Source organism: Protopterus annectens, chromosome 5.part1, assembly GCF_019279795.1.
Source record: "Protopterus annectens isolate FY-2018-M chromosome 5.part1, PAN1.0, whole genome shotgun sequence".
Lineage (NCBI taxonomy): Eukaryota > Metazoa > Chordata > Ceratodontiformes > Protopteridae > Protopterus > Protopterus annectens.
In genome coordinates this window covers 363,933,392-363,947,233 of record NC_056736.1, presented here as the reverse complement: position 1 = coordinate 363,947,233, position 13,842 = coordinate 363,933,392, and the positions used below count along the sequence as shown (strand labels likewise).

Below are 13,842 nucleotides of genomic sequence, written 5' to 3'. Positions count from 1 at the left end.
CTGGCCTCTTCTATATCTTGTCATTATTGATTGTATTCTTCCTACAGACAATTTACAAGTGTTGCTGCCATCATTTTCCTTAACCATTATCTAAACTTCAGTTTTCATGAGTTTTGCATTCGGGGCTGGTGCATAGTAGGAAAGAAACAGACATGTCCGTACTGCAAAGAGAAGGTGGATCTGAAGAGAATGTTCAGCAACCCGTATCCTTTAAATGGAACTGAGTTTTGTTTTGTATTTAATGTTTGATGATCTAAGGGAAAATAATGAATTAAAGATTTGATGCGTTTGTTTTCGGTCATTTTGTAGTCACACTGCCATCCCTTTTTCTTGTAACCGGAGTGTTTTCATTTTAATCCTTGCCCCTTTCTGTCATATTTTCTGTATTCACCTTTGTACTGTAGACCTGGCTGTTAATGTTTGCGTGCTTTCCTCTTGAAATAATCTCCCCATACCGTGTAGGCATGAGGAGGGTGTAGAATATAAATGAATGATTCTGACTGCAGTTATCCATCTTATTACCCGTTGTTACCAGTCAGTGCCATTTACCATCCCATGAGCTAGCTGACAATGTGTAGAATTCTAAGATGTTTGTGTTACTTAATTATAGTTGTCATTGATTAGGTTGGTATCCACCCACCCAATAAGAACGTTTTGTATAAGCTCCTTCAACTCATTATTCTAAGCAAAGACCACAGCTTGATTGTGGTGTCCTTTACAAGAGTGAAGTTTGCAGTTTGTGTCGTTATCCTCAGTAAATTTAAATAGAATGATAAGGTAGAGACAAGATGATGAACATTTGTTTAACTAGGTGATTACATAAATAATGCATGGTGTATTGTCAGAGAAGGATAGAGACTACAGTGGGATCCCCCAGAGTAGCAGATTCCTGTCATTCTGTCAGACCTTCTCTGAGTGGGCTTTTAGAAGTCAACTGTGGTCATCTTTAAAGCAAGGGCTTTTACTCCTGGTTGTTTCTAGTTTCCAGAAAGGCAGGAACGTATAGAGGCCCATTTTGCAGCTGTCAAAACTCAGTACCTTAAGTGTTCCCAAGTGTAAGATGTTAACCCTGCAGGGCCTAATGCCTCTTTTGCATCCAGATGCGTAGTTGAGCACATTGGATCTGAAAGATGCCCATCTGCACATCCCCGTTCACAAAGAACACTGGTATTTTTGGAGGTTCTTTTCTGGAGAAAGGAGCTTTCAGATTACTTCATTGACCTTTTACCTTGTTACTGTGCCAGGTGTCTTCAAGTGTCTAGGCCCAAGCGATTGCATTCTGTCAACTGCAGTGACTGTTTTTTTGTTAATTATATGATAGTCTCATTCAGGCAAGCTCAACAGATCTAAGTAGATCTCTGACCTTCACCGTGGAGATGCTGGATCACTTGGGGTTAACCTCAGCCTGCAACAGTCACAACTGGCACCTTGCCAAAGAGCAATCTTTCTAGGTTTCTTGCTGGGCACATCAGTCCAGAAAGTCTTTTCTCCTCAAGACAAAGTGGATAGCCAAGCCACTCAAAGTAGTTCCTAAGCCCAACAAGACAGGAGATGGTCATGGCTAGGGAGTTTTTCAAGGCTGTGGGCATTGTGGCCCTAATGGTCCCCCGTGTGAAACCGCAAACTGGGAAGATCTGGTGATGAGTGAGATCATAGTGGTGCCACATTCTTAGACCCTCAACCACCAGGTTCCAGTTAGTAGTAAAGGATTTACACTGGTGATCAGAATGTGTCAGCTTGAACTACAGAGGTGTAAGAAGCCCCCAACTGGGCCATCATCACTGATGCATCAGATCTGGCTTGTGATACTTTATGGGGACATATCTTTACAGAGGAAACTACACATCAGTGTCAAGGAGAGAAGCTGGCTTTATTTCAGGGGCTAGTAGACTTATGCTAATTTTGGACAGAAGAGACCTTGAAAATAATGGTTCATAACACCACTATTATGTGGCACTTCTAGTAGAGAGAAACAAGATCTTAGCTCTGCAGGCTAGCTGTGACAGAATGGGAGTTGGCAAAACAGCACAAAATGTGACTGGGGGTGATTTGTAGTCCCTCGGAAGTACAGTGGCAAACGTTTTGGAACAAAGACAGACCTGTATGAGTAGATGCTATACCAGGAGTTCTTACTGCAACTAGTTCACAAATAGTTGCTCCTTAGATCTGTTTGTATCACCAAAAATAGGCAACTTTCTCATTTCTATTCAAGAAACCCTTGTATATATCAGTACACTACCCTGGCAAGCCAATATAAATAAATAGATGCCTTCTCAGTAACACGGATGGGGATATTTATGCCTTTCCTTTAATTCCCCGAATAATCCAGAAGATGTGAATTAGGACAGACCAAGAATGCTTCTGATAGCTGCATTCTGGCCTAGTCAGAATTGAGCCTCCCTACCCATACTTGGCATGAGGGCAATGCCAGCCATTCTCCCCACAGCCACTGACACAGTGCTAAGCTGCACTTATGCATCTCAGTCTCTGGACCCTACAGCTTTCACCTCAGATGATAAAATTTTAATGCTGTTTTAAGGATGTGCTAAATATTTTTAGTGAATCTAGAAAACTTGTCAACAGAAAACATGTATAAATGGAAGAGGTGCTGAAGTAAAGGCCAAGATACATCCATATCAGGGGCACCCTTGGTCCTCCGGTACCTTATGGCTTATACCAACATTCTAGTCCATTTTTCTGTCATGTCTGCCTGCCTAACCCTGGATCCTTCTCTACCTATGCAGCTCCCAGTTAAAGTTCCTCAAGAGGGAGTTCTTCATATTAGGCCACAGTGGAAAGGGGTGTCACCCCTTGGGACCTGAGTTATGTCCTGGAAAGGCTGACGCAGGCCCCTTTTAAGCCAGCATCCTCATCACTGGTAAGCTTCCTTTCTGGAAGACTGTTTTCCTGTGGGCATTTACCTCAGCTAGGAAGATGTCAGAATTGCAAGCCCTTATGTTCATACTAGCCTTCCTGTTTTTTATTTTTTCCCCACAAAGACAGGGTGAGTATTAGGACTTGATTTTTACCGAAGTTTGTGTCGTAATTACACTAGTCTATTAATTTAACTTCCCAGCTTCTTTCTCCTCCCACAGAATAGAGGAAAGAATCCTGCACTCTCTAGATGTGCACAGACAGTTGAGGCCTTATACAGGCAGGACAAGGGATTTTAGATAGACTAGTTGTTTATCTGGCAGAGTGAATAGCTAGTGTCGCAGAAAACTATTTCCAAGTGACTTCCAACCCATACTAAGGATAACCACAAAGCCTTCTATAAATGTCTCCGAAACCTTAGAAATAGTACTCCACAAAGCTGTGAGTTAATACAAAGTAACACCAAATACATATCACCTGACGACACAGCCAATGTACTAGTGAACAAATTCAGTGCAAACTTTGCTCCCCCATCTCCCCAAAAGTTTACAGAGCACATTACCAAGACTACATCACTCCCCCAGTCTCTTCCGTGCGCTGTCCAAATCTAAGAATACTAGCTCAATGGATGCAGTTAGTGTAGCAGGCTGTCGTCTTGTCCATAACAAGCATTGTTTGGCAGACCAGTTAAGTCTGTTCAGTCTCTGCTAATCCACTGGATTCATAAAGGGGACCCACTGCTGATCAAGTAACTACAGCGCCATTAGCCTCACCAGCCTTATCTGTAAGGCAGTGGAGTGCATCACTGCATAACTTATTAACAAGGAGATGGGCAGTCTTCAGATCCTGGACCTAAACTTGTTAAAAGCAGATCCTGCCTCCTAAACTTGTTGGACTTTTGAACAAGTCACCAAGGTATTAGACTTGAGTATATCAAAACAGTGTAAGAAACTTCTCTGTGTGGAAGATTTTCAGTCCATATATTTCTAGTTAATCACTGTATATTAATCGGATCAGACAATAGTAGTAGAAGTAGCGAACATAAACTTGTCTTAAGTCAAAACAAAAAGTAATAATAGAAAATATATAATTGTACAGCATTACTACCTCTTCGAAAATAATCCAAGCAAGGCAGGCAATCTGTTTCCAGTCGAAAATCCTTTAATGTGAGAGTGTTCAATCTCGCCGTTTGTTCTTACACCTGGGTTCGGAGCCGATCCTCGGCTCCATGTCGGCCGCTTGGCAAAGCTCTGCATCGAGAAGAAGCTCGAGACCAACCTAACTCCCACAATCCCCCTCTGCCTTTACCTCAGATCTAGTTTGCCGCTGCAACGTTCGCATCATATTTGATGAGCTCGGACCACATCAAAGCTAAGATTTATTATTTCTTATATTTTGGATAAAAATATTTCTCTTTAAAGTTGACTGTGTGTGTGTGAGTAGTGTGTCGAGGGTTTCTCGGTTCCGTATATAGTATTTATATACTTTCTTAGAGTTTATTCCCTCGGGGCCTACCCCACCCTTTAACTTTTACTGGATTGACTACAGGATTTGACTTACTTACAGGATTTGACAATTTTTTACTGGATTTGACTTTTTGTACTGGCTTGTCTTTTATACCTGGATTTGACTTTGTTATCATGTCTGAAAAGGCTAAGTCAGGCTTCAAAAGGTGCCAATGTGGACAGAAAATGTCTGTCACAGATAATCATAGTTCCTGCGTCTACTGTCTTGGCCCTCTCCATCTGCAGGAAGACTGTTCCATCTACCATTCTTTCAGTGGAAGGGTCATGACAGATAGGCGCAGGAAACTTATGGATAGGGGCCTTTTGAAGCCTGCATTCCAAGAGGCTCTGGATGCATCAGACCAGGCATCTAAATCCTCGAAGGAATCGAAGACGTCGGAGCCCATGTCATCGGCTCCGAGCTCTTCATTTAAAGTTCGATCACCGGTTCCACAGGCTTCGGGGCAGAGTGTTGAACTTTTGTCAGTTACCGAGCCTCGAGTCTTGGAACCGGTGACGGAGCTTCCTCCTCCTGTACTTTTGAGGTCAGCTCCGTCTTCGATTCCTTCGACGCGTTCTTCAAGGCCCCTCTCCGACACCGATGTAGACCGCGTGGTGCAGAAATTGATGGAGAATACAGCCTTATCCAAGCTCATCTCTGTCTCCTCTCAGTTGGTGTCGAGACTCGAAGGCCTTCCCTTATCTCCACCTGTTCCTCCTCCGAGGCCTATCCAGTCTTCGGAGCCGGGAGAGGCTGATCTGTTGATTGTGGAGCCCTCGGTGCCAGAACCGTCTTTTTCTCGGTCGGCACCGTTCACCGCGACTCCGTCAGATCCAGTACCGGAGTCTCGGAGCCGAAGATCCATCCTTGGATTGGGGACTGAGAGTCGGACCGATATTTTGGAACAGACTCTCCCTCTCGGAGCCTCGGCTCGGATCGACTCGGCTCCGTCCTCAGGGTCGATGCCATTGGTGCCTGTCTCGGGGATTCCTCCGATTTCTTCGGAACCTGGGGATGCCTCGACTCGGGACCCGGGGGCTTTCGATCTCATGAGGAAGGTGTTGTCTACTCAGACAACCACTTCAGCAGAGACGGCTTCTCCTTCCCATAAAGGTCCGTTATCCTCCTCTGCACCCACGGCTACATCTAAGCGTCGAGCACCAGTGTCTCAGCCACCCCTTGAGGGTGCCCCCTCTTCCTCGGAGGCTTCATCGGATGCCCCCCCCGAAGAAGTTCCGAGGAAAAGATTGTGTAAGAGGAGACACTTGGATTCTCCACAGGAATCCTTGACATCGGACACTGACTTGGATGAGTCAGAAGGGTCCCCTAAATCACCCTCAGAGGATGTCTCCTTTTCTGACATCCTGGAGATCCTAAAACAGAGAGGTGATTGGCAAGCCCTACCCCTTTCTGAGGATGAGTCAGTCTTGCTGAAGGCATTCGGTGCTCGCCCTTCCTCCTCCTGAGTCACTCCGCCCTTCGATGAATTGATGGAATTGATTGCTCGGAGGGCGTGGGAGACACCTGACACGGTGGAGCCAGTCCCTAGAAAGCCTATTAAATATATTACAGCCCCCCAAGACAAGGCTTATCTAACAAAGGGAGTTCCAGTGGACGCTATGGTGGTGGCAGCGGCCACGAAAAAGGAGATGTCTGAATCTTCCTCATCTGTCCATCCGCCTAACAGAGATTCTAGGACTATGGACAGGTATGGGAAGTGCATTTTTAGTTCAGCGGCTTTTTCTATGCGATCCCTGAACTATTTGACCCATTTTACACGTTTACAGAGGGATCTAATCAAAGAGTTGGGAGATACCCTCCAGGGTACTACAGATGCTGCTGTCTCGGAGAAAGTTACAGCACATCTCAATACCCTTACATCTATTGCAAACTCGTCCATGAGGCTGATCTCATACGCAGCCGAAGGGTCTAGTAGGGCAGCGGCTTCAGCGATTGCTCTTCGTAGACAATCCTGGATGCGCTTATGTTCCTTTGCGGAAGCCTTCAAGTCTTCCTTTACTAACGCCCCATTTGATGGAGCCACTCTCTTTGGCCCCAAAGTAAAGGAGACCCTTACCCGGTGTGAGCAAGAGGGAAAGACTCTGTCTGCTGTCAGAGTCCATTTTTCCACCCCATCCAGACCGTACCCCAAAGGGCAACGTGGTGGGAAAATGTGGTTTCGAAAATCCCAAGGCTCTTTCTCAGGCACACAGGGTGATGCCCCCTCTAGAGGCAGAGGAGGGGGCAGAGGTGGAAGATGTCACCCTGGCGGCAGAGGGGGTCCGCAAAACCAAGGTGACAGGGATACACTCCCCGGGAAACCTTTCCAGCACTCCTGAGAGGAGGCCCGGCTGTCCTGCTCTGGAGGCAGTCGGGGGTCGCTTAGCTTTATACCCTCAGGCCTGGCAAAGTATTACATCAGACAATTGGGTAAAAAGCATTGTTACCAGAGGTTACAGAATTCCCTTCCTGTTGCCCCCAATTCCGCAGAAAAGACTCCCAGATGTTCCGCCCCATCTGCGAGGCCCTGCAACTATAGAAATTTCAAAGCTGCTAGAAAAAAAGTCATCCAACCAGTCCCAGCGGACCAGAGAGGATTCGGAACTTACTCAAGGTTCTTTTTAGTTCCAAAAAAGACAGGGGACTGGAGGCCAATTCTGGACCTAAGCAAACTCAATACCTTCATCAAGAAAGAAAAGATCCGGATGGTCACGCTTCAATCGATCCTTCCATTCTTACAGAAGGACGACTGGATGTGCTCAATAGATCTAAAGGATGCATACTACCACATCAAAATGGCCAGGGCGTCCAGGGATCACTTGCGCTTCCGGCTGGGAGCCAGTCACTTTCAGTTTCGAGCCCTGCCCTTTGGTCTGACCTCAGCCCCCAGGATTTTCACCAAATGTATGGCAGTGGTAGCGTCTCACTTGAGGCGCCTGGGATTCCAGGTGTTTCAGATCTGGACGACTGGCTCCTTTCTGCCACCACCGAGCGTCGACTGATTCAGGCCAGGGATTACACATTTCAACTCTGTGTTCATCTCGGAATTTCCGTAAATTTCGAAAAATCTTTACTACAGCCATCACAGCATATCTCATTCATAGGAGCAGAATTGGATACGCGTTGCTTAATCCTAAGACTTCCTCCAGAAAGGATAGCCTCCCTACAAAACCATATATCTCTTCTTCTATTATCCAGAAAATCCCCAGCAAAACTGGTTTTGAAGGTTTTGGGTCTCATGGCAGCTTCTCTCATTGCGATACCCTTGGGTAGACTGCACATGAGAGTTCTTCAATGGCTACGGTTTGCACAATGGTCGTTCCAACGCTTACCCCTGACGCACAAAATCCACATCACAAACATATGCAAATCACACCTGGCTTGATGGCTTCAGACTTGCAATCTTTCCAGCGGAAGGCCATTTGTGCTACCCACGCCGACAGCTACGGTGACCACGGACGCTTCCCTGATAGGGTGGGAGGGCATCTTTCAGGGACAGACAGTCCAAGGCGAATGGTCCAATTTGGAGTACAATCTGCACATCAGTGTTCTAGAGTTGAGGGCAGTGTTTCTAGCATTGCAACACTTTGCTCCCCTCCTTCCTCTAGGGACAATTGCAGTTCAGTCGGACAACATGTCCGTAGTATGGTACATAAACAAACAAGGGGGAACCAAGTCTCATCAACTATGCAGAGAGGCCATGAGAATTTGGCAATGGGCGGAGTCCACGGGTCGCTTTCTGATAGCAACACACATCCCGGGGTTATCCAACGTCATAGCGGACAGGTTGAGCAGAGCCATCCTGTTACCTCACGAGTGGTCCCTCAAACAATCAGTTGCGAAGGAAATATTTCGCAAGTGGGGCCAGCCTTCCTGCGATCTGTTTGCATCTCCAATGAACGCCAAATGCAGAAGCTATTTTGCCCTGTTACCCCCTCCGGGGAAAGTCCCCAGGGATGCTCTGGTTCACGATTGGCCCCCGGGTCATGTGTACGCTTTTCGTCCTGTTCCCCTGATTGCAAAATTTCTACAGAAAGCCAACAACCTGCAAAGGACAATTATCCTCATTGCCCCATTCTGGCCTCGTCAAATCTGGTTTCCCTTTCTTCTGGCACACCGAATTCGGGAACCCTGGATCCTGGACCCAGAGCCGGATCTACTGACCCACTCGTCAGGGGCTTCCCACCCGTCGCTACTCTCCCTCAGACTAGCAGCTTGGCTGCTCCGCTTCCCTTCTTAGCCAGGTCTGATCTTCTTTCCCCTGCAGTTCGAAATATCCTGGTGGCTTCTCATAAAGCTTCCACTACAAAAATTTACACTAGTAAATGGAAGCGTTTTGTGCACTGGGCAAATACACATCAATTGGACCCCGTGATAGCTCCTCTAAATAGGGTCTTGGAGTTTTTAACCGAACTGTTCCACCAAGGAGCTTCTCCTGCCACTTTGAGAGTGCAATTGGCTGCCATTTCAAACTTTCATGTGGAAGAAAGTGGGGCTCCTATTATGGCTCACAGACTTTGTAAGGCCTTTCTAAAAGGATCTTTCCATATTAGACCTCCAGTTAGAAGTCCTACATCACCTTGGAACTTGAACCTTCTTTTATCTCAGCTGATGCTACCACCTTTTGAACCAGCCTCTTCCTGTCCTTTGAAGTTTTTGTCATGGAAGACCCTCTTTTTGGTGGCTATTACATCGGCCAGACGGGTGTCGGAGCTTCAAGCTCTTTCCATTAAACACCCTTATTTGATCTTTCACCCTGATAGAGTATCTTTTCGCACTAATCCATCTTTTCTTCCCAAAGTTTGCTCTAATAATATTAATCAGTCCATTGAGCTCCCCACCTTTTTCAAAAACCACTCCAATAAGTTGGAATACATGTTACACAAGTTAGATGTTCATAGACAACTCAGATTTTACTTGGATAGAACAAAAGATCATAGAAAAACAGACCAGCTTTTTATAGCCTTTGCAGACAGCAAGAAGGGTATGGCAGTTACGAAACGAACACTTTCCAAATGGCTTTCAGATTGTATTATTTTTGTTTATACTGCCTCGGAGCAAACTTTACCTGTCAAGCCCAAAGGGCACTCTACAAGATCAGTATCTACATCCCTGGCTCATGCAGCCCGCCTACCGTTAGACACTATTTGTGCGGCTGCTACTTGGTCTAAACCACATACATTCATTACTCATTACAAAGTAGACAGGATTTCTAGGGACAGGGCAACCTTTGGTTCCACTGTGCTCAGGAACGTTCTCCCTTGAGTTCCTCAGGAACATGGAGCTAGGGACGCTACCCAGGTGTAAGAACAAACGGCGAGATTGAACACACTCACATATAGAAGTTATGTCCTTACCATAACGTTCCATGTGGAGTGTTCATCTCGCCTTTGTTCTTACATTCCCACCCTCCCACCCTCAGGAAGAACGTCCAGTTTAGGTGTCTGGTTTGGTTCTCCTGCTTCTGCCTTAAGCATTTGTTGTAAATATATTTTTCAGCTATGTTGTTCTTGTTGGCATGAATGTGTTATATTCTCTCTGTTGACTTCTGGTTTGCTTGCAAACTAGATCTGAGGTAAAGGCAGAGTGGGATTGTGGGAGTTAGGTTGGTCTCGAGCTTCTTCTCGATGCAGAGCTTTGCCAAGCGGCCGACACGGAGCCGAGGATTGGCTCCGAACCCAGGTGTAAGAACAAAGACGAGATGAACACTCCACATGGAACGTTATGGTAAGGACATAAGTACACAGACAAGCGAGCCAAGTAAAACAAAAATAGAGTAATAATTTCCTCACAAGCTTTCTAAATATAAATATATATATATATATATATATATATATATATATATATATATATATAATACTTTTTATCAGGCATGGAAGTGGTTTATTGTGTGTAAAACAGTGTTATTGGTACACATGTTAAATTCACATCCCTTCCCCCATCAGTGTGACATTCAAGGTGGTCCTGCCCTACTTAGTAGCTGTCATAATAATATAATAACCCTTATGTACTTTAAATAAAATTATATAATGATGTGGTACCTCTTATTTAACCAAGTTAAGTAGAATATTAAGTCTGTGATTTTATCAGAGACAATATACTACATGGCTGGAAATATATCAGCCTTAGTTCATTTGGCAATCAAAAATATATATAAATATATACATATACATTTTGCATGTAAAAATCAATTTCTATTTTCACAACCTATTAACAAAGATCGCTTTCATCCTTCTAGACTTCTTCAGGTCTGTGTACAGGAACCCTAAAAACCTATGTAATTGTATAATTAGTTTGTTATTACACATCATTTTGAATAAAGTGGAAAAAAGAACCAGAAAAAAATAAAAATAATAAAAATGTATGTATGATGATGGAAACAAAATATACACTTAAATTTCAACTGATTTAAAATGGTATTTCAAACCAATTTGTAGAATAAAATAAAATACAATTAGTCATGTAAACAATGTGGGAATTTTTCTAAGTTCCAGTGCACTTTTAATTGAATAGTACTAGTTTAGTCTAGGCTTCCTAAAAGAGTTCAGCTTTAATTGCCACATGAGTTCATGTTTCTCCAGAATATTCGGGATGTCTTCTTCAAGATCACCCATGTCTATGTTGGGCAATCCTGACTGGAACCCCAACTACAACCCAGGTCCCAGGCTCAGACAGTGGAACTAGCCACAGTAACAAGTACAATAACAACAACAACAGGTACCACAATAACAGGTGCTCCACTTATCTGGAACCACTCTGTTAAAGCACTGACTGAAGAGGAAAAAAGTGTTGTCCAAAGGACTTACTTTTGTACCAAGCTGCAGGAGTGAGGTTGCTCAGGTACTGATAGACCTTAAAATGTTTGTGAGGAAGCTCAACTTAAGGGTGCAGTTTCATGGCAAAAGTAATGACACTGAAAATAAGCCTATTGATGAAACTATAAAATGGCCTAGCAGCTATTGTCCACCACTACATCAAACACTAGCTGCTTTCGAAGTGAAATGTAAGATGGATATCAGGAAACTGCTTAAAAAACCTCCTAAGAAAAAACTTTATAACTTAACACAGGGAGAAAGAAAAGCATTGCTTGAGCTAGGCAATGATAAATCCAGGCGTGTAATGAAGGCAGACAAAGGGAGGAGGTATATTTGTGACTGATACCACTAGCTACAACCAAAAGATAGAGAACATGCTGGAGGATAACAGATTTTATGAGTTATTTACCATGGATGACATAAAAAGAGCATATGATTTATGGAACACTAATCTCGCCACATTGTGGGAAGAAAAACTTATCACTGAAAATCTTTATAATTATTTATGGAGCCCATGCCCACGTTTACCTTACTTTTTGGAATACCAAAGCCACACAAGAACAGAGAAGACCCACTTTATAGACCGGTGGTAGCAAGTGGAGGTTCCTCTACTGAAGCCACAGCCATTTACCTTGATTACTTGCTGAAACCTCTAGCAGAAAAGAAGTCATACATAACCGATTCAATGGATTTTTTGAAGAAAATAAAAAACATTACAGTGGAAGCTGACAGTATTTTGGTAACTATTGATGTGGAATCCTTGTACACAGTGCTCCCTCACAATTACTGTATAACAGCAGCTATGGAGTCTTTTAAGAAACATAATCAGGGTACACAGGCACAACTGCAAAAGTTAAGCAAGCTCATTAATCTTGTACTGGACTTCAGTTTCTTTACTTTCAATGGCAAACACTACAAACAAAAAACTGGTATAGCAATGGGGGCTGCCATGGCTCCCAGCATAGCTAACATAGCCCTGGGCAAATGGGAGGAGGACTTTGCGTTAAACAACACAGATTACATGCAGCATATCACATGCTATTTACATTTTAATGATGATGTCTTTATTGTGTGGGGAAGGTGACACCTTGCAGTTTGGAGATTTTATCACTTACCTCAGTCAAACAACCCCCTTCCTGAAGTTTACCTCTTCCCATAGCTGTACTTCAACCACTTTCTTAGATATGCAGATTTCCAAGGACACCAACAATAACAGAATTACCACTGATCTATTCAGAAAACCAACGAGAGTTAACTTATTATTCCACAGTAAAAGTCTACATCCTACAAAAACCAAGTATAATCTAGTGAAATCCCAAGGGTATACATTAGCTCGAATTACCAGAGATATGGAACCATTTTTGAGAAACCTGAACAACTTAGAGAATGATTTTCTAGTGAGAGGCTATGAAAGTCGGATGTTAAACATCCTGTAACCCATTATAGAACTGAAAAGGACTGAAGCACCATTCACACAACCTCCCCAGGAGAAAAATGTTAAGTAATTCCACAGAGAATAACAAATGCAAAAATAGCTGCATCCTGACATACACTTTGGATTATCACAGTATCAAAAATATTATTGAAGAAAACTGGGACATTGTCACAGGAAACGCTTTTCTGATTAACATCTTAGGTGAAGCCCCATCATTTGTTTATAGGAAGGCCAGGAACATTAGAAGTTTTGTTGAATTTAAACCTAGACCATGTGAGAAAAGCACTAAAAGATGTGAAACTAATTGTACATTTTGTATATTTATACAGCAAGGTGATAGTTTTTATTGCCCTTATTTAAAGAAGATCATTAAAACCAGTGCAGGGGGTGACTGTAACACTAAAAAAGTAGTTTACAGGGCACAGTGCAATGAATGTGATGCATTCTATGTGGGCAAGACTGTAAATAAACTCAAGCATAGGATTTCATGTCATCTGTCAGAAATCCGCTCTGGATGTAAAAATAATGCACTAGCCAAACACCTTCCTCTTCGTAAAAGAGACACAGGTTTTAAGTTCCCGTTTTGTTCGACTTGAGTATATCAGTACACACTGCATACCTGGACTTGGCCAAGGCCTTTGATACCATTCCACATTTGGGCATTATTGATAAACTAATTCATTTTGAAGTAAATCCCACTAGATAGCAAACTGACTCGCCAACTAAACTTAGTCTTAGTGTTGGAGGCACACACTTGTTAGACCTAATAGTTTGTCATCATTTGATTGCTGCTGCAGTAGTCTTGGCTATGTGGGTTTATAGTCTATATATAGGGTATAATATACAGCTTCTAGAGCTTAAGGGCACCTTCCACATGCCCATACTGTTGGCAGCGTAAAGCTGAAGAAACTTAGTAGTTTGATTGCCAAACCCTTTATAGCTTTTCTGCAGCTGGAGACTCGCTTTTTGTGGTCTTTCAAGGATCAGTGATCAGCTAACAATTCTCAGTTGCTGAGTAAACAAGTTCCCTTCAGGGAAGAAAAACCTTGCACATTAATATTTTATAGAAAAGTTACTTTTATGTGAAATTAATGTAATTAAGCTAGGAAACTTTTTTTTGTGGACTGTTCCATGACTTTTAGTCACTTTTTGCTGAGAAATGCAATTTATAACATTTGTGGAAAAGTTGTTTAAGCTTTTCTTTGTTTTTCT

General features: G+C 43.3%; 1 protein-coding gene across 1 annotated transcript in view; it reads left to right on the top strand.

Moving 5' to 3' along the window:
• The window catches only part of RNF121 (ring finger protein 121), a 658,308-nt gene that overhangs the window by 510,918 nt on the left and 133,548 nt on the right, over positions 1–13,842 (top strand). Inside the window, exon 8 of the mRNA XM_044073037.1 lies at positions 102–203. Coding sequence (XP_043928972.1) covers positions 102–203 — 102 coding nt within the window. The remainder of the gene's footprint in view (positions 1–101; positions 204–13,842) is intronic.